At 39.3% G+C, this 26,000-nt stretch overlaps 2 protein-coding genes across 5 annotated transcripts; both read left to right on the forward strand.

The window, feature by feature from the left end:
• Window positions 1-53: 53 nt before the first annotated feature.
• LOC101173788 (transcription factor MafG) lies at window positions 54-15,093 on the forward strand. 4 transcript variants are annotated; one of them, XM_023957538.1, is made up of 3 exons: window positions 54-513; window positions 10,863-10,935; window positions 11,032-15,093. In XM_023957538.1, exons 2-3 carry the CDS (start codon window positions 10,900-10,902, stop codon window positions 11,491-11,493), a joined length of 498 nt encoding a protein of 165 aa, XP_023813306.1. In that variant the 5' UTR covers window positions 54-513; window positions 10,863-10,899; the 3' UTR covers window positions 11,494-15,093. The 4 variants fall into 4 exon arrangements, with proteins under 4 accessions (XP_023813306.1, XP_023813308.1, XP_023813307.1 ...); XM_023957540.1 differs by having other exon boundaries at window positions 11,041-15,093; XM_023957539.1 differs by lacking the exon at window positions 54-513 and adding an exon at window positions 521-1,171.
• Window positions 15,094-17,728: 2,635 nt separating this feature from the next.
• On the forward strand, window positions 17,729-25,867 carry LOC101172414 (ethanolamine-phosphate cytidylyltransferase). The gene is made up of 13 exons (XM_004071416.4): window positions 17,729-18,011; window positions 22,104-22,192; window positions 22,983-23,144; window positions 23,231-23,297; window positions 23,369-23,453; window positions 23,528-23,569; window positions 23,809-23,941; window positions 24,155-24,237; window positions 24,318-24,395; window positions 24,472-24,537; window positions 24,616-24,681; window positions 24,764-24,852; window positions 24,930-25,867. The coding sequence occupies exons 1-13, from the start codon at window positions 17,881-17,883 to the stop codon at window positions 25,042-25,044; spliced, it is 1,206 nt and encodes a 401-aa protein (XP_004071464.1). The 5' UTR covers window positions 17,729-17,880; the 3' UTR covers window positions 25,045-25,867.
• The last annotated feature ends 133 nt before the right edge of the window (window positions 25,868-26,000 follow it).

A 26,000-nucleotide genomic window follows, 5' to 3' on the forward strand; every position in this document is an offset into this window, starting at 1 on the left:
TGCATCTAATTTTAATTACAACATATATATGTATAATGTATATACACAGTAAACTTTTAAACGTTAGAAATATAGGTAAACATTAAAGTTTATAGGATTAGATCTATAATTTTAAATTTTATCTAAAATTAAAATGTATAAAAATAAGTAGACAAGTCAAATTTTCACAGCACTTAAAGTTTAATGTTCTTAAAAAGTTGTATTTAAAGGTGAAATTTTAAACAAATTATATATTTAAATTCAATTATAGACTCACAAATTGCGTGTATTTATAGATTTCACTTTTCCTCTGAGCAAAAAAGAGCGTCCCTGAATGAAACCACGTGACAAAACACGATGACGTCTGGCTTCGGTACAAGAAAGGAATCAACAAGGAGCGCGTGAGCCGATGTCTAAACCCCGCTTTTTTCAGATAAACCGGAATCCAAAGTGCCTCTAATGCCCGGCCGTCCGCTCGGGGGGCTCATAGGAGGAGTTTGACGTCTTCAGAGAGACTCTTCTTTTCGTAGTCAGGTGGGTCTGGAAGACGAACTGTGTTGTTATGCTGAGTCTGCATGCCTTTGCCTCGCCGCTGACAGGCGGTTAGCATAGATAGCTAGCTTGTCAAAATTAGCGCGGGTTGGAGCAGAAAATGGAAAATATCGTCGCAATTTAACGAAAAGACCCCAATGCCTGCGGATTTTATTTTGAAGTCGTCCACGTGTTGAGCTTCAAAATGCTTAAATAATCGCACGGTTAGCTGGCAGCTGATGTTTAAAAAATCGTTAGCGGCGGAAAGATGACATGATGTCGGCTTTTTCATTTCACGTGTCAGCGGTGATTTTCTCCGGCTGAGGAGCAGCTCGCCGCCGTGCTGCCCGCCGCAGCTCTAGTGGGCAGGTTAGAACGGGGATTTCCTTTGCTTGTTTTGTAGGCGGGGAGTTTGCCACTTTGACAAACTGGGGCTGAGAGGCAGGAGACCGGAGTCCTGGAATGCCAAGGCTGCCGTAGTCTGTTGCTTTTGCAAGAAAAAAAAAATTGTATTGATAGAGTATTTTTTCGTGTGCTGCCCACTGTACCACAGCGCGTCTTTGTGGTTTGTCAACTCATGCGCTTCTTGCTGGTCAAACCTGCTGCTTCATCGCTCGTTGTGCAAAGGAGCAAGCGCGATCCGAGCCAGCTAGAGGATCAGGTTGGTTCTGCTGTGACATATCCTTTAACTAGATGGATCATGATTCTGCATCTCTGCATGCCGTTGTCTTTTTGATACACGCAATGATAGAACATGCCAACAGGATCCGAGCCATCGATGGTGCTGAACCGCTTCACCTGAGGGTGACAACTCATTTACTTGAATTATAACAATGGCATCGCCAAAATCACACCCGCCGTCCTTGGGTTTATTGTTGCAGCCTATGAGTTCACATCAGCGATTTATTTTTTAATAAAATAAATAAATAAGCCAACAAGCTGTAGCGACATTTTAATCGTGCTGAATCATCACTATATAATGTCTTCTCGGAAATCCACGCCGAAATATGGCACCGCCGGACAAAGGTCTGCTCGCTGGAGAGAGGGTCGATGTTTATCATCAACATTGCAGTTAATAAGGAGATTGGCCAAATTGATGCTGATGCTGTCGTGCGAGGCGCTCGTCAGACGTCAAGTGATGCCCATCATGTGTTTATCAATAACCTCCTCAGCTTCCAGTCGAGAATCTGGCTTTATTGCAGCGTCTTCATGATGCACATCAACAAAGTGGAGGCGAGTGCATTTAGACTAAGTGCTGTCAACTACGATGTCAAAGCCATTAAAAATTGCTCGATAAGCAGTTATATTTGGAAATTGTTTGTGATGCCTGTTTACAAATGCATAAAGTAGGTCATGTGTTTTGGGGTGTGTGGAAAGGGGAAAAATTTGAAGCATTTGAAGTACATATTTTGATTGATAAATTATGCATTAAATGCTTTTTAGCTTTTTTAATGAGGGGTGTTGCTTCTTTAAATTTTCATCCCGTTTCAGATTTATTTTCTGTTATTTCTGGGCAGACAGCTGTGTTTTGTTTCCCTGTGTTTGACATGACAAGATTTACAGCTTATTAGAGTACTCACTTATAAAGGGCGCGTGTAATGAATTATCCATAGAGAGCCTCTGTGCAATTTGAAAAGTCACCTTGGAAACTATTGAGCACATATATAGGCAGGACTCGGAAAGATAGAAGTTGCTCATTCTTGCTCAGATATCCAACTTATTTCATCATCTCTGTTCATGCGATCAGGGCGCTGGAATGTGTTTGCTAGATGGGGCAGCCCTACGTCTGAAGTGCAGCTTTGCAATAAAGCGCAATGCCCATCTCTGCCTTTCTCTGCAGGTAACAAGGAAAGATGATGGTCCATGTAAGCAACCAATGGGCCAGGCAGGGCTCTGAGGCACAGACGGGTGCTTCCTCTTAGGATTATGTCTTCTTTCATTAAGAAAGCTAAATAAATAAATGTGGGATGCTGTAGAGGTGAACTGAGAGCACAATTTCTAACTGTTGGCAGTGTTTGGAATGGGCAGGCGGTGTGGGGTGGAAGAGGATATGTGAGGTTGATGAAACACGAGGCAAGACTTTACCCAGCATAGAGTACACTCTGGCCACCAACATCTCTTTATGTCAACATAGCGGTGTCTTATACATTTTATAGTGGTGTACTTATGCCTATTCAGGACAATTAAAAGCCTCCAGAAAAAAAACAAAAAACAAATGTGGGATTTGTCCACAAAAATGCTGCTTAAGCTGCACTGGGAAATAGAAATGCCTTGAGGAAGAGGGGGAAGAAGATCAATATATTTCCCCCCCCTTTTTGTAATAGGGAGGGAATGCTGGTGATGAAACCTCTTGCAAGCATAGTGCGGATTATGATTGCTAAGCATTGCAATATGCCCTCTCCGCTTCTCAAAGTGAGACTTTCATCCAAACAGAGAAGAAAGTGTTTGATGAATTTCTTGGAACTTGAGTTAGACATGCCACATTCATTAGTACTCTCTGTTTATTCATAATTCAGAATATTCACTATGAGACCTGACATGTGAGCATAAGTGCTTGCCTTTTTTATCTTATTTATTTTTTTCCTCCATGCAACTTACTGTCCTATTGGATATTTTCTGTGCCGAACATTCCAGCGTTAAAGTGACATTTAAAAAAAGTGAAGTGTGCTGCTCAGCTAGTGTCACTGCATTTTTAATGAGTCTTAGGCGACACAACTGATACCGTTCATCGTGTATTCTGATTTAGTTATGTTTTACATCTTCCAAGGTTAATATGAAAGAAAAAGTCAGAGCAGGGGGGTGTGCCAGAGTCAGGAATTTTGTGGACTTAATAGAGTAATGAGTTGCTTTACTTAATATTTTGTTTTTTTATCTGTGTGATTTTTTTACATGACTTTGTATCTTATAGGCTTCCTGCAGTCTGTAACTGTAATTCAATGAAAAAATAAAGAAATGTATGTCGTTTTTAATGTTTTTTCAGCAGGTAATATTTCTGCTTGTGGAATTTGATGAAATCAAGGTTAAATGTAAATAAATCATATTAAAATGTAGGATATTTTTTATTGTTTTATTTTATCTGATAGTCCAATACTCCCATGCTGTCATAGTCATTACACTGATTTCTGTTAGGAAGCATTACATATGTTGAACGGCTCTTTTTAGCATGAGCGCTTCACTGTTGTTTTATTAGGTCAATGCTATATTGCATTTAGAATGAATGCAAGCACTTTTGTAAAGCTCTAAGACACTTTGCCAACGTGTGGGTTGTCTGCAACCCTTACTTCCTCTGCCAGTGCAGGGCTGGAGTATCAAGAGCTATTCTCTTCCTGTTTAATCAAGTCCTTCAGGCAGATACCGTGGAAGGCCGTTGGAGTCTCTTTTCCTTTTCTGCTACTTCTAACCGAGCTGCTCGGAAAGTAAACAGGAGCCACCGAGCATGGAGCTGCGTTCTGTCAGAAAGTATCAGAACATTGGCGAATGCTAACTAAGACTTATTATGCGAGGGTTCCAGAGAAAGTCACAGGAAATCGTATTTGGTCTTCACTGTCATTTTTTAGTACACCCGTATTTCTTCTTCTTTTTTTCATACAATCTTTAAAAATGGGATTATATAACTATTGGCGAATGTGTTCTGCATTCACCAATTATAAGTATTTTAGAAAATAAATTTTAGATGAACACCAGCTTTATTCTGTTCAGGGTTGTGGGCGTGATGATGGAGCTCGTCTTGGACACTGAGCAGGAAACATGCAGCCAGGCCAGCTTAGGACTATGAGAAATACCTTATGCACCTTCTGTAGATACCTCATATATATTTATATCAGTTCTGAAATGTTTGAAAACAAAAATTACCTGTGGTGTTTAAAGCACCTGCATATTGCAGAAAAACAAAAAGCTTTCCAAAAACCTTTATTTTTCTGACTTCTTTGAAAACTTTATTAGCACGAACCATATCTGCGGAATAAACATTCCAGGCTCTTGAGAAAAATAACTTTTATATTTCTTTTGCACATTTATTGCACAATAAATGCTAAGGGATCAGTGAGCTCTAAGGCTGAAGTGTTAGACACAACAAATCAATATCTTAAAAAAATGTATGTTTTTAAAACTATTGAAGAAAGGATTTTAAAATATCATGAAAAATAAATCAATATTAAATTAAAGGTATTTTAAATTATAGACCAATGTTAAAATACTCACACATTTTTCAGAAATCTTCAAATGAGTATTCCACTCTTCGATTTAGGTGATGTAATGATAATGTTTCACCTTTTGATGCCTCCGACTTTCAATGACTTTTAGATGTTTTCTAAAAGTTTGCGGGTGTTCAATGAGTTTTAAGATTTTGGATCTACTTTAAACATTGTGTGATGATTTACAGATTCAAAAGCCAAATTATTTCTTTTACCTCATGTAATATCTCTTATCAGGCAATAGTACATTATGTAAAAACATATGTAAAAAAGATGAATGCCTATTTCTAAGGCCCTTAAATTGGTACCTCTTGCTTATGTCACATTATTTTAAAGTATTAATTGTCTATAGTTGGATAAGATAATCTCCTAAGAACTGACAGTACAGTAATTAGTGATCACTATCTTACTTTTTGGACAGTAAAAGTGACGGTCACACTGTGCAGAATTTTCTTTGTCATGTAATCCTTAATTTCAGGGGTCGGAACTGGCATAAGATTTTGGTTAGCTTCTTTGAGTCTTTCCCAGAACCTTCACCAGTCAGAAATACTAGTTATACATTTCCTCTCTACTACAAGCGTATCACATTTCCCTCTGAAAGCTGCTGAATGATTCTCCCTCTCCCTCTTTTTGTCACTCTTATTTCACGCTCTGAATACTTAGTGGTTAATAGCTTCCCTCCCCTCATCCCATCCGTACCTTCCTCATTTGTGGACACGCACACACGTGCACGCGCACTGTTTTCTCACCCTACAAATTCACACCACTCATCCCGCGTCTCTTCCTGAGCTATCAGAGGAGTCCGATTTTTAATTTGCAGTTAAATGGCGGCCGACACATGCTGCTTACTTGATAATTGACTTACCTCAGCTGACAGGAGAAATGATTAGATCTGAGTATTGGGCGTTCTTATCAGATTTGAATTAGAGGGGAGGGGCTAAAAGTAGTGCCTCAATTGGGCATAAATTGTTGAGAATGGCTCCTTAAAGTATGGCGGGTCAAAGTGTTGATAAATGCATTAACCACGTGTAGAAAGAGTAAGGAATAATAGAAAATTAGACAAACAAAGAATAGCTATTTTCTCCATGAGGTTTGTGTTTAAGTTCATTTTGTTGTATTTATATTTACCATATTCTAATAAAAGTTTAGAATGGGTGACAACTTTAAATTTTTTTTCAAGAAATAATTTTCTACATCTAGTTTTTATTTATTTTTCATTGATTTGTCATTTCAAATCAATGAAGTGATTGTGTTGAAGTCCTACTACAATCAATTTTTAATCCCATTTAAAAGCATTTTTAGTGCTCTTTTAATTATGATTATGCCTTTTTTAGGCAAAAAAAAGAACCTGTGTGGTTTTCTAGAACATAGTTTTGTTTTCTATTCTAGAACATAGTTTCTGCAGAGCGGCATGAGTTAATCAGAAATTGACCTCTTGAGTTGTGGGCGGGACTGTTTGTGGGGAGTAAGCCCATTTCCCATCATTCCTTTGTTTACACTTTCTCCTGCTGGTTTACAGCCTCTCATAACCCCAAGCTAACATTAGCAGTGCAGCAAAAATGCTGCGTAACGTCGGAGCTATCCAGCTTTACAATACTCAGCCAGATATCGGCTCAGACGAGGAAAGTTAAGACGTACATCGATCTAGTTGTCTGTAATTGGATGCATTGGAATTGAGCAGAGCGGGGAGATTGGGGCCTGCAGTAGAAGTTTCTTCGTATCAAGAATTCTTTTGTCCGCTCTTGATTCACCACAATTTAAAAAAATAGATACTTAGACATGCTCATTTTCTTTATATATGTCCTCCATTATTTGGGAAAATGCTCCAAAGACATGTTAAAAACACCATAAACATGATTTTCATTGGAGTGGGTCTTTAAGAAAAGCGATATAAACGGCACTAAAAGCTTACTTACTTTGTATCACTTGTAGCTAGAGCTTTGCTGGATCGTTAATCCTATTTAGCATGAATAGCTTTGAGGAAACTTGAATTTCAAGTGGTTTCAGTGTGGAAAATGATGGCATAATAATGACTGATATGTAGCTGTTTGTTTCAGAGAACCAAACTAGTGTTGGGAGCTGAATGTGTTTGTGTGTCTTTTTCATCAGCATGCACCTCTGCTGTCCAGTTCTATTCAGTTCATTAGCGAGCTGGCACTACCAAGTGTTTGCAATTTTCCCGTTCTACGAATTGATCAGGACAATTTCTATTTATTTCTGCTTCACTCTGTGTGTGGGTCTGTGTGAATATTCCGTGTGGGTGTATGTGTGTGTGATTAGTTGGGTGATATTCAATCCGCTGGTCTGTCTTAGCGAACTCCATCCTGTTAGTCCTTTACAGTGGTGTTTAGTATTCAGTCAGCAGGCGCTGTCGTAATCTGGATTCCAAGGCAGGTTGCTGGGGTTTTTGTTTGCTCTCATGGCCCTGATAATCTTGTTACACCGTTGTCAAGTGGAGCTGGCCCTCCCTGCAGGCCTGAGCCACCATGTATGCCACCTCTACCACCAGAAATATACGCCCGGCCCCCCTACCCTTCCGCCATTTTGAGACAGTTGTTGATGGAGAAGCCTTGGATGTACCCTTGAAGAATCACCTCTTGAACATCTTTATTCAGCCTCCCACCCCTCACACTGTCTCCCACCGCTACTTGAGGCAGTAAACGACGGTGATAAATATTCATCAGAGTTGCTCAGTGTGGGGAAGCAGTAGCCTCAATTCCCTTTCAGCAACCAGTCCCCTAGCTAATGCTGTCCATCCTTGGCACCTCTCCAGGGAGATGCTGCAAAGGGGACGAGATCATTAAAACAGGCAACAGGCTCAAGGCCAGACCTATCATGTCACATCAGCATTTATTGCAACAGATCTTTGATTAGTCAGTCTGATCAAATATTAATGGGATCTTCTCTTTGCAGGTTAAAATGAACAAAGGCACTTTCTGATTGTTGGCTGGCTTTCTCTCATATTTGCTCCACTTGACAGCTTTTTAATTGGCATCTCAGCTTTGGTTCTTGCTGCGATCTTCCTCTTTCTTTATTCTTATTTAATCTGTTTAACACAAACTTCCTAAATGTGTTGAGCGTGTATTTGAACAGAGCTGCTTCCCCACTCTTAATCTTTTCATCTCTCTCTTTGTTTTTCTTCTTCTCTGTCTCTGCCTCTCGCCATTCCTTTCCTTTCCGTGGGTGACCACACTCAGCGTTTTCTATTTCCTGTGGGTGTGATGTCTCTCCTCCACAAGCAATCAGCTCTGACTTGTCAGCGTTCTTCCAGGCGATTCATAAAAATTCTGCTTGCATTTACCGAAGCCGTCTGTGTCCCAGCACCTACTACCTCCGGTCCTGTGCCCCATCCTTGCTGCTCTTTTTAGTTTCGGCATTCAAAAATACCTGAAGGAATTCGTGTCAAGGAATATGCTTGAGTTGTCAAATAAAAACAACCTTCTCGTGATCTGCGTTTTCCTTTGGTTCTTTACAGGAAATCCGCGGTTCGTTTTCATCTTTTTGCCTCCATGTGCATGCCTCTTTGTCTGCGTGAGGTATGAGATGCCTGATGGTGGAGGGGAGCAGCTGTGCATTGGACCTTGTCTGTGTTGTTCTGCCATGCCCTGTCATTGGTAGCCGTCTGTTGGCAGCAGCCTGTGCTGGAGGCTTGCAGCCTGGGCGCTATGTTTCCTCCATGTCATATGTTGAGCTTTCCAAATGCCAAGCCGTGCCTACTATGCTACCCTGCACAGCTGTGTGACAGAACATGCCTCCTAAACCTGCGACGTGTGCCAGTTCTTTGCATCACAACAGTTTTTTGAAGTATTGCGCTTAGAAATGAAATAGATAAGCGTCACATGAAATTTGGAAAACGTTTTCTTTCTCCTTTCTCATCCCTGTAGCTATTAGTGTGGTCCTTTCCTCTCTATTTATCCATTATCTGTGCATCATCAGGCAGACAATTAACCCATTATGTTTTGCATCTGTGGTCCAAGTGCTTACTGGAAATGAGTCACCACAAAGGCCTGTGAAAGGTAGGTGTTACTATCAGATAGCCATTTATAGTCTGCCCATCAGGGATGAAGCTATCACGTTTAAAAAGTCGTCCGGTGGATGTGACAGCTTTTTATATTGGCATCTGCTGTGTGAAGCTCTTTGCTTTTATAAAGAGCCAGAGGACTTCTTTGAAGTAAAAGCATCACAAATTCCACTCACAATCTGACCTCGTGTTCTGTCCCCAGTCTGTGTGATAGTGCCATATTCAGGTCATTTTTAACAAGCGTCTGTCTCTCCCTGTTTGGCTCAGGTGACCAGTCCACCTGTAGCACCCCGTTGTTGCCATGGAAATATCCTGGCCGTCTTGGTGCACTTCAGAGCAACGACTCTGCTTTGTTTCTTCCCTTCTCACACCGAGCTTCTCTGCACACATCACGCTTGACTAGTTTAATGTGCAGGTAGGGAGGGGATAAAAACCATGCACACACTCGACTGCAATTCCTCTCAGATTCTTCTTTTTGATGCCCTTTTCTTCTGTTCTGATGCTAAAAGTTGTGAGAGTCGGTGTGTTCAGCTGGAACACACTACTGGCTGTTTCAAATCAGCTTACTGAGGCAAAGTAATGGCTGGGCTGACTCTGGTGGGTGCTTGTGTCGCTGACACAGCAGTTACTGTGTGAGGTGTAGAGCACCCAGGGCCACAACTGTGTGTGTTTGTGGGTCCGGGTGTGTTTATATTTATCCGGTGACAGAGCTCACATGGTGGAATGCCCGACCTTCTGTCCGTGCTAACAGCGGCAGGTTAGATTTCTTGCCTGCACAGCTTCTCCCGGTCTTCCCTCAGCACTGATATGGCAGAATAAACTGCAGTGCAATCTTGTTATTCTGGATATTCCCGGGCTCTTAAGTACAATATATCCCCTTTACATTGATTTATGGGATTTTAGCTGGGTACCAGCCAAGACAGGTGCGACTGTCTAGACTGGATAGCTTAGTCAGTAAAAGAAGGTCTGTGTCCCTTTGGTGATGCATTTTAGCTGACGGCGGAGGTACAATATAGAGGCTCAAGTCTGTTTTTCCTCTGACTTGAGTTAAAGAAATGGTTTATATCTGAAAAGTTTTTAACTAACATGCCCCATGACGATTTGTAATGAATTTTCTGCTAAAGCCTTAGTCACAGGCACCCGTTTTGGGGGTTGACCCGTATGAGTGCTGCTGGTTTTTGGGTCGTAGAGAGGAGTGGTGGAATCTGAAGAGGGAGTGAAGGTACAAATTGCAGTTCCCTTGTGGCTCACATGTCTACCTTCAGAGATGTCACGACAATTGTTACTCACTTATTCTGATTTTTTTGTTTTCTGTTGTTGTTTTCTAATGAAGATAAATGATATATGGAAACGAAACAAAACCAGGACCCAAAAATTGAGATTTAAACTGAATAGCGGGGAAAGGGAATCGTTGCATCCCTGGGGGAAAAAATCGACGTGCTAGGGCTGCACGATATGAGGAAATCTGAGGAAAACTCGCGATATTAGTGATCAATATTGCAATGACGTTATAACTCGCGATACATGAACAAATATCAAAACAACCAAAATTAACATTTCCATTTCACTGCAACAGTTTATTTAAATAAGAGTCAACATACCTAAAATTACACTCCAAATGAATCTAGTCTACATGGGAGGCGAGCATCTAACATGAAAGGGCTTCATCTGATTTAGATCACATTTAAAGTATCCATTTCCTCAGATTTTCGCTGTCTTGTGGGATATGCAAATTGCACAGCTTGATATCGCGATAACGATAAATTAGCGATTTATTGTGCAGCCCTAAGATGTGCCATTTTCCGCCCACAGACAGCTCGTATCCACCCGTAAGGGCAGTTGTGACTAAGGCTTAAACTGTGTTGCATTTCAGAAGAACCCCTTCTGCAGGCAAAGATGCAAAAAACCACAAATATATTTAGTTCTTTGTAATAAATGCACTAAAAAGCCATGTGCCACTTGTTCAACAAACTTGGCATCACAGAAGTCTGAACTCCATGGCCCACTTTTTTGTATTTTTGGGACGTTGTCAAACTCTAGCTTCCTTTCCAGAAATAAAGTCTTTTGTAGTTCATTGAGATATTTTTGAATCCGCTCTCACCCCTGTTTGATACCACCGATGATTGTTGTCTCTACAGAACGACCAGCAGTGCAGGTGAACACCGCTGTTGTGGCATGACGACCACGAACAAGGGAAACAAGGCCTTAAAGGTAAACAGAAAAAAGCTCACTGATACTCCCAAGTTATTAAAAAAAAAAAGCTTTAAAAAATGAATGTTAATGTCAATCTTAACACTAAATAATCAGCATCTACAGGTGAAGAGGGAGCCAGGGGAAAATGGCACCAGCCTAACGGATGATGAGCTGGTAACCATGTCAGTGCGGGAACTGAACCAGCATCTACGGGGGCTTTCAAAAGAAGAAATCCTGCAGTTGAAGCAGCGGCGGCGCACCCTTAAGAACAGAGGCTACGCTGCCAGCTGCCGGGTGAAGCGGGTCACTCAGAAAGAGGAGTTGGAAAAGCAAAAGGCGCTGCTGCAGCAAGAAGTGGACAAATTGGCCACCGAGAATGCCAGCATGAAGGTGGAGCTCGATGCTCTGCGCTCAAAGTACGAGGCCCTGCAAAGCTTCGCCAGAACTGTGGCCCGAAACCCCGTCACCTCAGCGAGAGGACCCATGGCCTCCGTTATAGGGCCGCTCATCCCTGGTAAAGTAGCTGCCACCAGCGTCATAACCATCGTCAAATCCAAAACAGAAGCTAGGTCGTAGTAGCAGAGCGGACCAGGGGAGGATTTTCGAGGCTGAATTAGTCAGTGCATTGTAACATGGCACAGGATTTCCTTTGTAAGATCTCAGTTTACGGTAACACTAACTATATGCTTCCCACTTCACCCTCAGCAGTTTGACTCAGCAGTCTGTGCTTCCCACAGGACATTTCCGCCTGGAGTAACGGATTCCGAATGTTAATTTATAATTAGTTATGTATGTGAGGTCCTCCTTTCTTTATATCTAAGCTTTTCAATTTTCCCGTCCAAAAACGCTGACTGAAATAACAATTATTTCTACATCTCATTGGACAAACATTCCTGAAGATAGAGTAGAAATAGGGCAGACACTTCACCAAAGCATCTGCTTGAATCCCTCTGCTTGTTATCCTGCACTGACTCTAAAAGGGAGGACAAACAGTTTGTCTTTATTGGTTTAATCCATTAAATAAATCTCCAAAATTTTAATCTCAAACAGATTAGGAGTTTGGGATTTGTTTTTCTTCTGTAAAGAGTCAAGGTGTGAAACAATGCTCCCCGCAGCCTAGCATTCTTCTCTGTTCATGCAGCCACGGCGGGCTTCAGCGAGGTCGTTACCCAAGCACACGCGGTGTGCAGCCACTTCTAGCCTGTAGCCAAGCTGCAGGACCAGCTAGACCGAGCTCACGGGAACAGGAGTTTACGACTGGTAGATGCAATAATATACGTATGCACTGAAAAACAAAGAGAATCTCTCGTGTTTGTGGTCAAAATGAAAAATCGATCAGCACTTCTCAGAGATATTGTTCCAGAGATGAGTGCCATTTCTGTGTCACGGGATTCTTCTACAGTATCTGAAAAACCTGAATGTTATTAAAGTAATATCCTCATTTGTTGAGGGCAGCAAACAAAAAAAAAAAAAAAGTCAAAAACATTGTTTTGCTAATGTGTTTTTTCTTTACATTTTGTGGGATTATATATATATATATTAATATATATATAAATATATACTTTTTGTAATTGTTAACAGGACCGTCAGATATTTCCAGAAGAAGGTCTTTACGCGAGCTTTACTGTTTCAATTGTTAAGGCGTAGAAATCTTTGTCTAATGTTCCAGCTCCTCGTTTTATTTCCTTGGTAGGTTCAATTCTGTTCTTTCTAGAAATATAGATAAAGAAAAGAAAACGGAAAAAAAAAAAAAACAACCTGTGACATCTTTTTTGCAATTGTACCAAAAGTGGCTTACTATTGAAGTCTGATAGCTTTTTTCTAGTGACTAGGCGCGTACAGTGGGGTAGCGCGTGACGTGACGTGTAAAGTCGGCAGTGTCGTTCACTGTATAGATGTCAATGCTGTGCTATTTAAACAAACCTGTAGAGCTAAACTAGATGGTGTTAACAAGGTCAATTGTCTCGTGCGTATCGGCATCTGTGATATCCTCTGCTTCCTCGGTGTGAGTTCCATCATGTCGTCATTATCGGTTTACTGCACTGAGCAGCTTAAGACAGAAACGAGTCAAATGGCACCAACAAAACAGAGTTTCCAAACACTTTTTAAAGAAGTGAACATTTATCTTTTTGGGGTTGTTTTTTTTGTACCTAATGAATGCCTTCAAAATAAACTCAGTAAACCTGGAAGTGAATGACGTCATTACAGGGAACGTTTCATAGTCATTCCAGACTCTTAACTCGATACGAGTTAGATTACAGATGCAGAAAATCATTTGATAAATTCAATGAGGAAATCGTTTGGAACAGGGAAAAATCCTCCAAAAATATCGTTTTCCGGGTTTTCCACTGAAATTTAAAGCATTGCTCCTTTCCTTTGACTTGTTTTCCTATTAAAAGCAGTTGGGTTGGGCTGAGGGCTTTTTACGTATGCACTAAGCACCTGTTTGTTTTGCTCAGGACAAAACAGGCCACAAAAAAAAAAAAATACACGATCAGACAATTCTGTATTAGAAAACGAAGCAACGAGGTCGGCAGCTCTTTTTCTTCCTTCTCATGTTTTTGTAGTCATAAAGGGCTTGAATCGACATTCGGAAAAGAGATGAGGCGCTACGAGTTACAATCAGCAACTGCCAGCGGCGCTTCATCTGTGCCAAGTGTTGCTTTGGTCCCCGCTGGAGCAACTCTACACCTCAAGGTGAAAGCTGTTGTGTAATGACCTTAGGCGGCGGACGCACCTCGTGCAGGTCTCGCTCTTCCTGCTCGCCACAGCCTCGTGTTTGGCAAAGGCGTTAAACCTCCAGCCACTATCAAAAGTACTTCTCCGACTGCTGGTTTGTGACGTCCTCGTGCGAATCCCCTCCCTTTCCGGACACGCTTTGCCGCCTTGCAGTGACGGGCTCTGTTTAACTGTGGGAAAACATGTTTGTGGCTCTTGACGTGGCCCAGTATCGATGTTGGCGTCTGTTTTGCCGTGGCAGTTTTGTGGAGTGAATCTTTTCCGTGTCCCCCCCCCGAGCTTTGAATCTCCTCTGAAGGCGGCGGCGGCTTTTTTTTTCTCACACGCGCCCCGTGTATAGTCTGTAGGTATTACTGACCATTGTGAAAAAAGTGACCCTTAATATGCAACTCAGTGGAAAGGTGTGAGAGAGTAGATGTGAGACTAATCAGTATTGTCAGAGTTTCTAGATGGTGGTATCTGTTTTGGTTTTTCTGGAATCTTCTTTTTTTGTTGATTTTTTTTTTTTTTTTTGCATCCCTACCTGAAAGCGCAATTGGCCTTTGTTTACATTTAGTGTAAAGCAGTTGAACCGAAATAAAGTTTTACTGCATTAGTGTGAAATGGGTCAAATTGAAAATCGATCAATTTGGTGGAAACGTTGAAAGTGATTGCTCCCGCTTGAATAAAAAAAAAGGGGGGAATAATGCAATCTATTCTATCACAAGGGCCTCTTGCAATACTTTAGTTTTCCTTTTGTTACACCTGCAGGGGTGGGATTGGGGTGCAAGTGTTTGTGAGTATTTGTATGAGTGATTCCTCTGCTGCTGCACCTGTCATTAGTGCTCTTCGTTTGCCGTAGCATTTCTGTTCTGTGTTGTATGTACTTGAAATTGATCTTAACACTGTAATTTGTTCTGCTGATTATATTTTCTATTGGGTTTTAGTTTTTTTTTTTTTATCCCCACTAATACAAGAAACCGGTCGGGGAGGATAAATTACAGCACTTGTGTTGCGATTGTTTTTATGAGCTCTCAAGACTCTGGTTTGTTTGTTTTGTTTTGTTTTTTTCACCTGGAATGATGCTTTTTAAAGAAACTGCAGGTTTTCTCTTTTGTTTAATGGAGTGGGTCTGTGTTTTCAAGTTAATTAAAATTTGACTAACGTGGGTAATTAAAGGAAATTGATTTGTTTTTGTTATTTTTCCGTATTGAGTTGTACTAAAATGTCGCAGTACTTTGTATCAAAACAGACAATAGTGAATTGTAACTATTTATAAATTAAATTATTGTACTTTTTTCAATCTGTAGATAAGTACTATGTATTCATATACAGTAACAACTGTGGATTTCAATGTGATTCTCTGAGGTGTCTAAGTTATTGATGTATATAGTGTATGTTTGTTGATACAGCTTACTTTATTTTCTATAAGACCAATAAAATGTTTTGCAAAATGAATTTCGAGTCGTCTAAACTGTGTTGCAATTAGGTTTTGTCATGTTCTGTGGCGTCATTGACCCACTTTGATACTTGTAAAAATAAACTGGCGGGTTTGGCTTTTTCGCCGTCCAGGGTGGGTTTCAGAAGACAGCGATCATTTAGATGGCACAATTTCTTTTTCTGTGATCCAAAAAAAGCTGTTGAGCGACCCACTTTGGCTAACCTCAGCGGGCATATTTTTGGCCCGACACGAGTAAAACATTAGAGTCATGAAGGATGTCTAGGTGTGCTTGTCCTAGATTAAGAGCTAGTGAGTTAGTCATCTCTGCTCCCTGTGGAGCTCCTAACAACCCCCCCTTCTCCCCCCCGCTCAGTGCATCTCATCAAACATCAGCCTCCTCAGCAGTGTTTCAATCCCTGCACATTCCAAACACATCTCATGAGACAACGTGCACAGACAAAGACAAAGATGGCTAAAGACGAGCTCCATCTTGCAACTTCATCCTGCAGGGCAGGCGGAAACTCTCAGCGCGACTGCGCCGCCACATTGTTCTCTTAAACGCAGGCGGCCTCCACAGGTCTGCGTGACCTGTGCTTTAAAGCCGACTCCTGCTCTCTCCTTGGACACGTGCCCCAGACGCTTGCGTGCCCTCTGAAGAGTTGATTAATTTGGCAGGTTGGGTTAAGGTGAGCTGGTGGGCTATCTAGGACAGCATTCTTCATCTTCACCCACTTCTGCAGCAGGTGTCTGCCCCAGTTCGCAGACCATAACCTGCTGTACAATTAATGTTGTGCTCAGCCCCTTCCCCTATGTAATAAATTGGTTTATTGAACACAAATTCAACCACATATAATCTCATATTTATACACTTGAATGCCTAAATTCTCATTTTGTCCTTAATGATAGACATTAAGATTTACAAAGGATGAAACATTTAATTTAGTACTGTACATTTAATTGATCTTCCCCTGGCTGATATGTTTTAATTATACATATGGAAAGTTTGTGCTGCTCAGTAATTAGTTTATACTATTTGCCATGGGCCAAGTAAATTGTTGTGTTTTTTAGTTTTACTATTGTAGACGTAGGTTTCCCTCTGCTGGCAGCAAACCAATAATTACAGATGATGGGTTTTTTGACTGTAGTGTAGTTTCTATCCTTGTTACCAAGGTTATACAGACAACAAAATCCTGCTCACAGTCCATATAGATTTTCATGTTTTTTTGTCTTTATTTCAGGTTTTATTTGTAGTTTTTTCCTCCTTTTTATTTAACATATTTGTTATCAATTAAATCCTGTTACTTGCAGTCTGTACATTTTCATTCTTAGTGGTTTGAGGTTGTTGTATGTTTTATTTTTCTTAAATGGGGTGAAGGGTTCAATTTTTAGCCTTGTCAGCTTTTCTGGGTAAAACCAGTTTGTTGGGTTTTAAGTGACGATTGTAGACGGATGGAAGAATTTATCCATCATTTCTGCTGAGAGAAGGTTTGTCTTTTATTTATTTATTTGTTTTTAACAAAAATAATTTCTTTTATACCCTACTCAAACCATCTGTTCTCTGTTGGCTGCTGGTTCCAGAGGATCTTCATCCTTATAGAAGCAAAAGTTTCTCAGCAGATGAAAAAGCAAAGAATGTTAAATCCAGAAATTCCAGACCTACCAACAAAAAAGTTCCTAACAGGAAGAAAAATAAAAACATGAGAGAGAAACCGTGTCCTGCATCTTTGACCTCCAAAGGTCTAAAAATAAGGAGTTCCTTACAGACGTATCATCAGAATAAATGAATACCACAAAACGACTGTTAATCTACTAAAATGAGGGGTCATATCTTAAGAAAAGCATTAAATCCATCTCAGTATATTTCAGAATAGAGAAACCTCTTGGAGGTTAAGGTAAAACTTCTTCAATAGCAAAAGATGTATAGTAAAAAAAAATAATAATAGTGTGGATTTCACCAGATCACAAATATCACTTAATTTATTAAAACATAAAAGTTCTTAGAAAAGAAAAATGTGTCTAAAGTGCAGTTTATCTAAATGGAAAAAAGGCTACATCTTTTTTAGTGTTTTTAGAGCACGAAAATAAAAGCTCATCTATTTGTACATCTATATCTATCTATCTATCTATCTATCTATCTATCTATCTATCTATCTATCTATCTATCTATCTATCTATCTATCTATCTATCTATCTATCTATCTATCTATCTATCTATCTATCTATCTATCTATCTATCTATCTATCTATCTATCTATCTATCTATCTATCTATCTATCTATAATTATTTTTTTGCAGTTGTTTAATTAGTGCAACATGTAAAATATCTTTAGAAATGTATTTAGTTCACATTTTCTTAACAATAACTAAATATGAAAAATATTGTCACGGAGAGGAAATCAGCTCTGTTATGCAACCGCCCAGCTCGACCCAGTAAAGTGCTAAAAACGCAGGCTGGATTCTATTTTTCAAAATAAAACCAGTTGGAAGCATGGTCAGGCTCCGAGTTGGAGCACAGCGGTCTCTGTCTTTGGATGCTTCCTGCATCCTCTGACAGCTTGACGCACCGTGCGTCGTTGCGTCTCTGCGTCGCTCTTGGAGGAGGCGTTGGCGCATCGCGCCACTGCTGACGCCCCCCCCCCCCCTCCTCTTCCTCCTCCTCCTTCTCCTCTGCCACTCCTGCTACTGTCAGAGAAACCGGCTGACCCGCACCGAGAACGGTGCACGCACCCGACACCTGCGCCAAAGCCATCAGTCCAAGCGGCTCCCCCTGCCTCCACCCCAAAGCTCCTACTGAAACTCCCAGGATGATTAAGAACGGTCATCACCATCACCAAGTGAACGCAGGCGCCGTGAAAGACACCGCAGCGACCCCCGGTGCTGCAGGGTGCAGCCCCGAGAAGAGGAGGAGGAAGATCCGCGTGTGGTGCGATGGGTGGTGAGTTATTTATCGGATTATTTCCAGTGTGACGGGATCCAGCAAGGCTGCCTCAATCATTTGCTTCAGGCTGCTGTGCGTGAACGTGTCAGCCTCTCTTCTGCCTCCGGGACAGGCCTGCTGCAGGTCCCATCTCCCTGCTTCTTCATCACCCATGAAGGCAACGCTTTCTGTCAAAAGATGCTCTGACCTCCCAAATCTGCAACTTTAGGTCACATTTCTGAAGTCATTCATATTATAATTTCATTTATTCGGCTTCCTTGATGTTACATAATAGCATTAAAATACATTTGTTTATTACACTACCGTTACTCATAACTCATTAATGAATGAGATCTGGCTGTGGTCACAGTAAATATATGTTAAAACAGTAAATAAAGGAAACATTTGCATATTATAAATTTAACTATAAATTCAACTTAATTTGAGTGTAATTATCTATTTTCTACCTTCATGGAGGCCCAAATCCCATTCACACATGCACACATGTTCACATACTCTTCCGCCTGGAGGAATGTAGGGTTGCCCAAAAATGCATTGACACATGGACAAGCCAAGCGGGAATCGAGCCTGCAACCTTCCAATCAGAGGTTGACTGCTCCACCCCTGCGCCATAGCTACCCATCAAACTTAATGCCTTTATTATTTTTGTCTGGAGCCTAAAAGCCTAATTAACTTCTGACTGACCCCCTCTTTTTTTCATAATTTGTGAAAAAAAATCAGATTGTGTCTTTGTTTCTTGCTTTTGCAGTCAGAAAGAAGTTGGGATGCTATAGATATCCCCAAAAGACACTGTGAAAATGACTTATTATTCCTTAGTTTTTATCCATTATTATTATTATTTAAGTAAAAATACATCTGCAGAAGAATATTGAAAGTGTTTATGGTCACAAAATTCTTATAATCTTGTGTTTTTTCTGGAAAGGCTGATATATAATGACTCTAACAAAGACAAAAGCAGAGTGCCTTACAAGCTGTGATATTATATGGCCGGGGATTAGGCCCTTGCTCAAAGGCAAAGCAGTTGCAGCTTTGCAGTGCTAAACTTTAAAACCAAGAGCTTATAACCTGCAGCTCTTTGTCTTGATGACTAAAAAGTGTCTTCACAGTGACGTAGAAAAGAAAAATAAAGGATCAATTTGGGGTTAACATATTCATGGAGGGCCAGTATGGCGTCTTTAGTGTGACAGAGGCGATGAATGCACACACACTCAGAGCTGAAGTTCTGGTACACAAACAATAAAATAATATGTTTGGCAGAAATCAAATAACTAATGATCATGTTATAGATATAAACAAATAGAAGAACAAATAACTTATGTAGTGTGTTTAATGGTTTCAACCTTTTACTGCTTTGATTCCACATAGATTTAATAAGCGCTTTACATATTGTCAATAATTCTTGAAAACTCAAAGCAGGTAAGTCAGGAGCAGGAATCAAACTCTTCTGGTTTTTCACGGCTAAAATCGCGGTGTGATTGTTTCAATCCCTTATATTTATACTTAATCAAAATTACAGAAAACATTTTTTCCAGCTCATCATATCAGCATCAAGTTTTTAGATTATAATTGTCATATTTGATAAGCAGATAATTATAATTTTAAAATGGTGCCTGTTGCTTCAAAAGATATTGATAGAAAATTTTTATTTTAGGATCTGTTCTTAAAAAAATGTATAAATGTTTCCCACAAAAGTGAAAAATAAAATCTTACTTTTGGAAACTTTAAAAAAAACTCCAGAAAAATTACATAGACACTAAAAACACCATAATTAAAAATAACTCAAGTTGTTTTTGTGTTTTTTGTTTTTTTAACTCAACTCCGAGATTAAAAAACCTTTGGCAGGATTATTTTAACTCAAGAGGGAAAAAAAACTCAATAAAAGACCATAAACCATAAATAAAATGAAACCAATATATCCCCCAAAATTGAATTGCTCCAAACAGTAACCCAAAACACACCCATAAGCCAAGACTTGAGTTGAAGAAATAACCCAAGTCTTTTAAAAGTGTATCTGCAAAGTTTTTTCAATAGTTCTTTTAAGCAAAACCTGTAAATACTCCAATTTGATCTACCTGAGAGCAATAACTGATCCTTTATTTCTTATGTGGTGCATAATATTTATTAGAATTTTACTTTTTTACAAAAGTAAGGTAAGAGAACATATTGTTTTGTATAAATGACTATTTCCAGTTGAACTGAAAAACTGTGTAAAATGAAACTGTAATCTTGTTTGACAAAGACTTTTACATCAGCTTTGAGCAGAATCAGAATTTTTCCCGTATGAAGACCAGGATTATGTTTGCTTTTTCTAGTAGAATTCCTGGCATGTACGTGTGGCCGTGTGTTTGTGGACCGGTGGCATGTGTCAGAATATTTGGGATGCCGGAGTATTAGCCGGTGGGATGAGCATGCAAAGAGAACCAGTGTCAACAGCTGTCAGGTCATCATCCTCGCTCCCCCCTTTGGCCCACACCTGCCAAGCCCCGGTGTGGTTTTTGGTGCACTGCCTGCTGCAGAAAACGTCCATGCATGAAGCTTAAGGATGGACATTTCCACACTCTTCCTGGCATCCTCCTTTGTCAGCAAAGTAAAACAAGAAAACTGGGGGTGTCCTGAACAAGTCTATTTCATTTTTCTTTCTGCTGGTGAACGCTGTGGTAATTTATCACACCTCTAAATGAGAGTTTAAAGATCGTTTTCCAGAGAATCATCATCTAGGAAAAGTGTAAAGTTCACTTCCACTATCTGCTTAGATGTGCCTTGGTAAAGCAGTAAACACACCTTTTAGAGCCTCATTGGACTAAGGGTGTAGGGTTAGTTTATCTTAGTGTCCTGGTAATCAACCATAAACTACGAGTTCTTTGTATTTGTTGTGCTGCATATTACCTCTCAATCCACAGACGCCTGCTAGTTTATCCCTTTGGCGCTGTTTGGGTGTCTACTAACAGTCTCCGCTAGTGAATATTTCATAATCCAACAGTGATCCGATCATGATCTATCCCAGTGGGGGGAAAAAATAAGTAAATAAAATTTAGGTTTCATCTTTAAGCTCTAAAACCATTCTTATGGTTTAATCCAGTTCACTTCTGTGTTGTTGAGTTTTTCTTAATCTCTTGCTTTATGCCCCCCCCTGCATTCTTCTTGACCGGCTGTGTCACCTTAGAGTCTGAACAGAGGGATCTTATTTCCACAGTTTGACAACACAAGGATTCAGTGTTTACACGCTCGTGAACCTCAAAGTGACACGCCGTTTCTGTAAAGTCATAACCTCAAAGTGCGTTGGAATTCGTGTAAGTGCTATTTAAAAAAAGTGTAGCTATGATCACTTATAAGTAAAACATGTGACACAAATAAAGCAGAGCTAATACATGAAGATATACAGAAGATATACAGCAGTGTAGTTTTCCTATTATTGTTTATCGTGATTTCCTTTTGGTGGAATTTTGATTTAGATTTGAATTTGACAGAAATGAAAACATAAATGTATTATATATCTCCAATTTGCACCCAGAATAAAAAACTATTTCAAAATAATTGAGCAAATGTGCAGATAAATATTGTTAAATAACTAATTAATTATTAAACCTCGTGTTGGAAAAGCAATGAATGTTTTATGACATGTCATAGCTGCTGTCACCAAAAAAACAAACAAAACAAAATAAAAGTGTGAAGTCAGCTGTGGCAGAAGGGAGGCTAATGCCCATCACTTAACTGTTACTACGGCTAGATTTGTATGTTTTTGCTTTGTCTGGATATCTTGTCAACAAAATATAGGAAGCTGGTATTTCTTTGCAGCACAGAAAAAATGTAAATGGTTAACAAATATACAATAATTCATATAAATATAATGTTAGAATTCAAAATAATTGCAAATCTTTTCTCAAACTGATTTTCTTTTTTCAAAATAACTTTGTAATGTTCTCTTACAAGTCACCTAAAGAGAAAATGTGTTTAATTTGTCAACAAATGCCTCTGACTCTGTATGTGGTGGTCAGTATTTCTGTTGCTTAAACTTTATAAAAAAAAAAAAAAAAGAAGTTACAGTCATTGTAACAATATTGATGGTGTGTTTATGTTCTTTCTTTGCAGCTACGACATGGTGCATTATGGCCACTCCAACCAGCTACGACAGGCAAAAGCTATGGGAGATTACCTCATAGTCGGGGTGCACACAGACAGTAAGACATCAGATTATATGATTTAAAAAACAAAAAATGTTAATATACGGAAGAGCAGCATGACTTCACTTGCCCTTTACAACTTTGATTATCAGTTAATGCATTTAGTTTTGCAATCAGTTTGGGATTGTTTTTTTTCTGGAGCGATTATAAACATTCCAAAGTTGAGTTGCTAGAAAACATTGCACAACGATAAAGGTGTGACACTTTCAAAATGTAGTTTCTAGCTGCAGATATGATTACAATTATCCACCTTTCCCATCTTAATGAATACCCAGTTTTACATTCAGGTGCAGGTCTCCTACACATCTTGTTATTTAGGAGTTTTATTTGCTTTGGTAATTATTTTACATAATTTTCATCTTTAGACTGTCAATTTTTTTTTAAATTAGTAAGAAGAAACATGATCTTTGCGATCGATGTTTAAGTTAACTTGAAAAAGGACATTAAAATGCTTGTGATTGGCCACAGATTAGATGAATAAACTACCATAGTTTTTATTTTATTTAATTTTTTATTGTTGGAACCACAATGGAATCTCCCAAAGGAGGTTATCTATGATTGATTTAATTAGAACTTTTAATATACTAAACACAAAAAGTCTTCAAAGGATCAGGCTATATATATATACAAGGAACAACAGAAAATAATAAATCAAATTATTTGTTTTGCAAAACATGTAATTCTCAGGGTTTGACAACATTTGGGGTGGAGATGGCTTTGAATCAGTTTTTTATGTTTTTTCCCCCCAATTATCAATAATTCAGAGGTTGTTGTTGTTGTTTTTAAGGTGAGATTTCAAAGCACAAGGGTCCACCTGTCTTCACCCAGGAGGAGAGATACAAAATGGTACGAGCCATAAAATGGGTGGATGAAGTTGTGGAAGGGGCTCCTTATGTCACCACTCTTGAGACACTTGACAAATACAACTGTGATTTCTGCGTGCATGGAGGTACTGTCCACACAGGCTCATAAATGTACTCCAATCCTAAATCACACGGGACAAGTGAGAGATGACGGAGTTTCTGCTCTTTGCAGATGACATAACTTTAACTGTGGATGGGAAAGATACATACGAGGAAGTGAAGAAGTCAGGGCGCTACAGGTGAGCTGCCATAATACAGGTAAGCAGAATGTAATGCTGACAAGTAGGCATGATGCAATGTGTAATTGCAGGGAGTGTAAGAGGACCCAGGGAGTGTCAACCACAGATTTGGTGGGCAGGATGCTGCTAATGACCAAAGCACACCACAGCAACATAGTAAGTCTCTTCACAAGTCTTTCTGTGTGCCTGCAGCTTCAATTTAAACCTAAATGTGCTCTCTTTGCTTGCAGGACAGTTCGGACTATAAGCAGCATACAGATAACTTCGGAAAGGTAAATCTAAAATGTCATGCCCCCCTCACCCTCACATAAAATCCTCAGTTTATATGAAGTCAAGCCAGAAGGCTTTGAATAATGGTCACAAATATTTTAAAGTTCCCTTTTGAAGCCTTTCTTTTTTCAAATACCTCTTCTCAACACTGGGTGGCAGTGATGTAGCATCGACATAGCCTGCTATTATTGTTCAACATTTTTTTTTTCTGACCATGCTTGTTTTCTTGGGATATTCTTAGAAGGGCCACAGTCCCTGGACGGGAGTATCTCAGTTCCTTCAGACTTCCCAGAAGATCATCCAGTTTGCCTCAGGCCAGGAGCCTCAGCCGGGAGACACCATCATCTATGTGGCAGGAGCCTTTGACCTTTTTCGTATCCTTAGAGAAACTGAAGTTTTTAATGATGTAACAAGCTTTTGCGGTTTTGAAATATGTATATTTTAAAAAGCTATCTTTTTTATTGATCAAAATACTCTACTTCAGACTGATTAGTGGAGTTTTTCCCTTCAGATTTGACGTGAAAAAGACTCAATGTTCAGAGTTTATCTTTAAAATGCTCCATCCTCTTTGACTCTTGCCCTGTCAGACATTGGTCATGTGGACTTCCTGGAAGCAGTGCACAAGCTTGCAGAAAATCCATACATCATAGTGGGCTTGCACTTTGATCAGGTGATACTTTTTCCCACCTTAAAGATGTGTTTCCCTTCTCTTCTGAGAGGCTCATGGAGATTTTTATTACCTATTTTCAGGAGGTGAATCGCTACAAAGGGAAGAACTACCCCATTATGAATATCCATGAGAGAACACTCAGCGTGCTGGCTTGTCGAGTGCGTTTTGTCAGTAAAGTTTTGCCTGTTTATTGCATTTGCTCTTAAAGCTTTGTCTTCCTTTTCTGTCTTACAGTATGTATCAGAAGTTGTGATTGGTGCACCCTTTGCAGTCACTAAAGACCTTATTGACCATTTGAGGGTAACTGCAGTCAAAAGTTATTCGCTTTTTTTCTTGGTGTCCCATGGTGTTTAGTTGTGGGTCCTTTTATGTTTGCAGGTGGATCTTGTTTGCCACGGGAAGACAGAAATATATCCTGACAAGGATGGATCTGACCCATATGCTGTAAGTGTCTTTCTATTGCTTTCATTTTTTAGAAAAATGATTTCTAAAAGCAGAAAGGTTTGAGTTTTTTTTTTCTCTCCAGGAGCCTAGAAGGAAGGGGATCCTGCGTATGGTTGATAGTGGAAACAGCCTCACAACAGATGCCATTGTGCAAAGGATCATCAAAAACAGGTTAAAAAAAACAAAAAAACAAAACATCTAAATGTACAACTGAAAGAACAGATTATAAATCTTTTTTTGTAATCTAGGCTGCTGTTTGAGACAAGGAATCAGAAGAAGGAGGCCAAAGAGATCGCTGTGATCCAAGCAATGAAGCAACAAGAAGAGGAAAAGACTAAAGAACGAGCCCAGGCTGTGCTCTAAGCACTACCACTACATCTGTTAACTTGACACTGACATGCCTACCTTATAGAACTCCACTTCCGTGAAATCAACAGTTAATCTGTCTTACTATAGGATTTTTTGTTTTGTTTTTGGATTTTTTAAATTCCTCAAGTATGTCTTCTAGAGGAATTTGCCTTAAACAAAATAAATACTTTGAGTAGTAGAAACAAACAAGCTTGAAATGTTTGTTTTGCCCAACAGCAAATCAATGTTGTGTATCTACTAAATTATAGAGATGATAAACTACTACAGGACTTGAGGAGATCTCCCCGATTGTCTCTGGACATAATGTACACAACAATTATTTTAAAAACTGTCCTGTTTTAAAAGGAGTTTCTACTTTTTGTAGCCTAAAAAGGCACATTCTGGGGACCTCAAAGTTATGCGTAATGAGTGAAATTGTTTTTTTTAAATAAATTCTTTGAAATATTGACACCACTGTGAAAAAAAAGGCATTGATGTCATGACAGCTGTATGCACAAATGTTGTGTTTGTGTAAAATGGACTTAAATTATAGATAGTTTAGTTAGTTATGCACAAAAATATATAGAACATGTAATATAAAAAAGTATAAACATAATCCTATGATATACACACACATATATATAAAAATATACATTTTTATGTAGAAATATATTTTGATCACCTCCTTCTAAACATGTTTAGACGGTTTCATGTATATTAAAAGCATAACACTCTATGTTGAAATTATTGTAGGCTTTGATCTATATGTTACTGACAAGAAAATGTAGAAAACGATTGGATTGTGATGTATGATTGCTAATAAAATAACATAGTGAAACTTTTTGTCCTTTTTTTCGGCTTGTTGTTAGATTTAGTTGCAATGTGAAATAGTTTATAGGTTATGAGGGTAACTTTTAAAGACAATCCTGAAAAAAACCCAGTAATTTACCTATTGTTTGAATTACTTGTTA

Source organism: Oryzias latipes, chromosome 8 (genome assembly GCF_002234675.1).
Source record: "Oryzias latipes chromosome 8, ASM223467v1".
Taxonomy (NCBI): Eukaryota; Metazoa; Chordata; class Actinopteri; order Beloniformes; family Adrianichthyidae; genus Oryzias; species Oryzias latipes.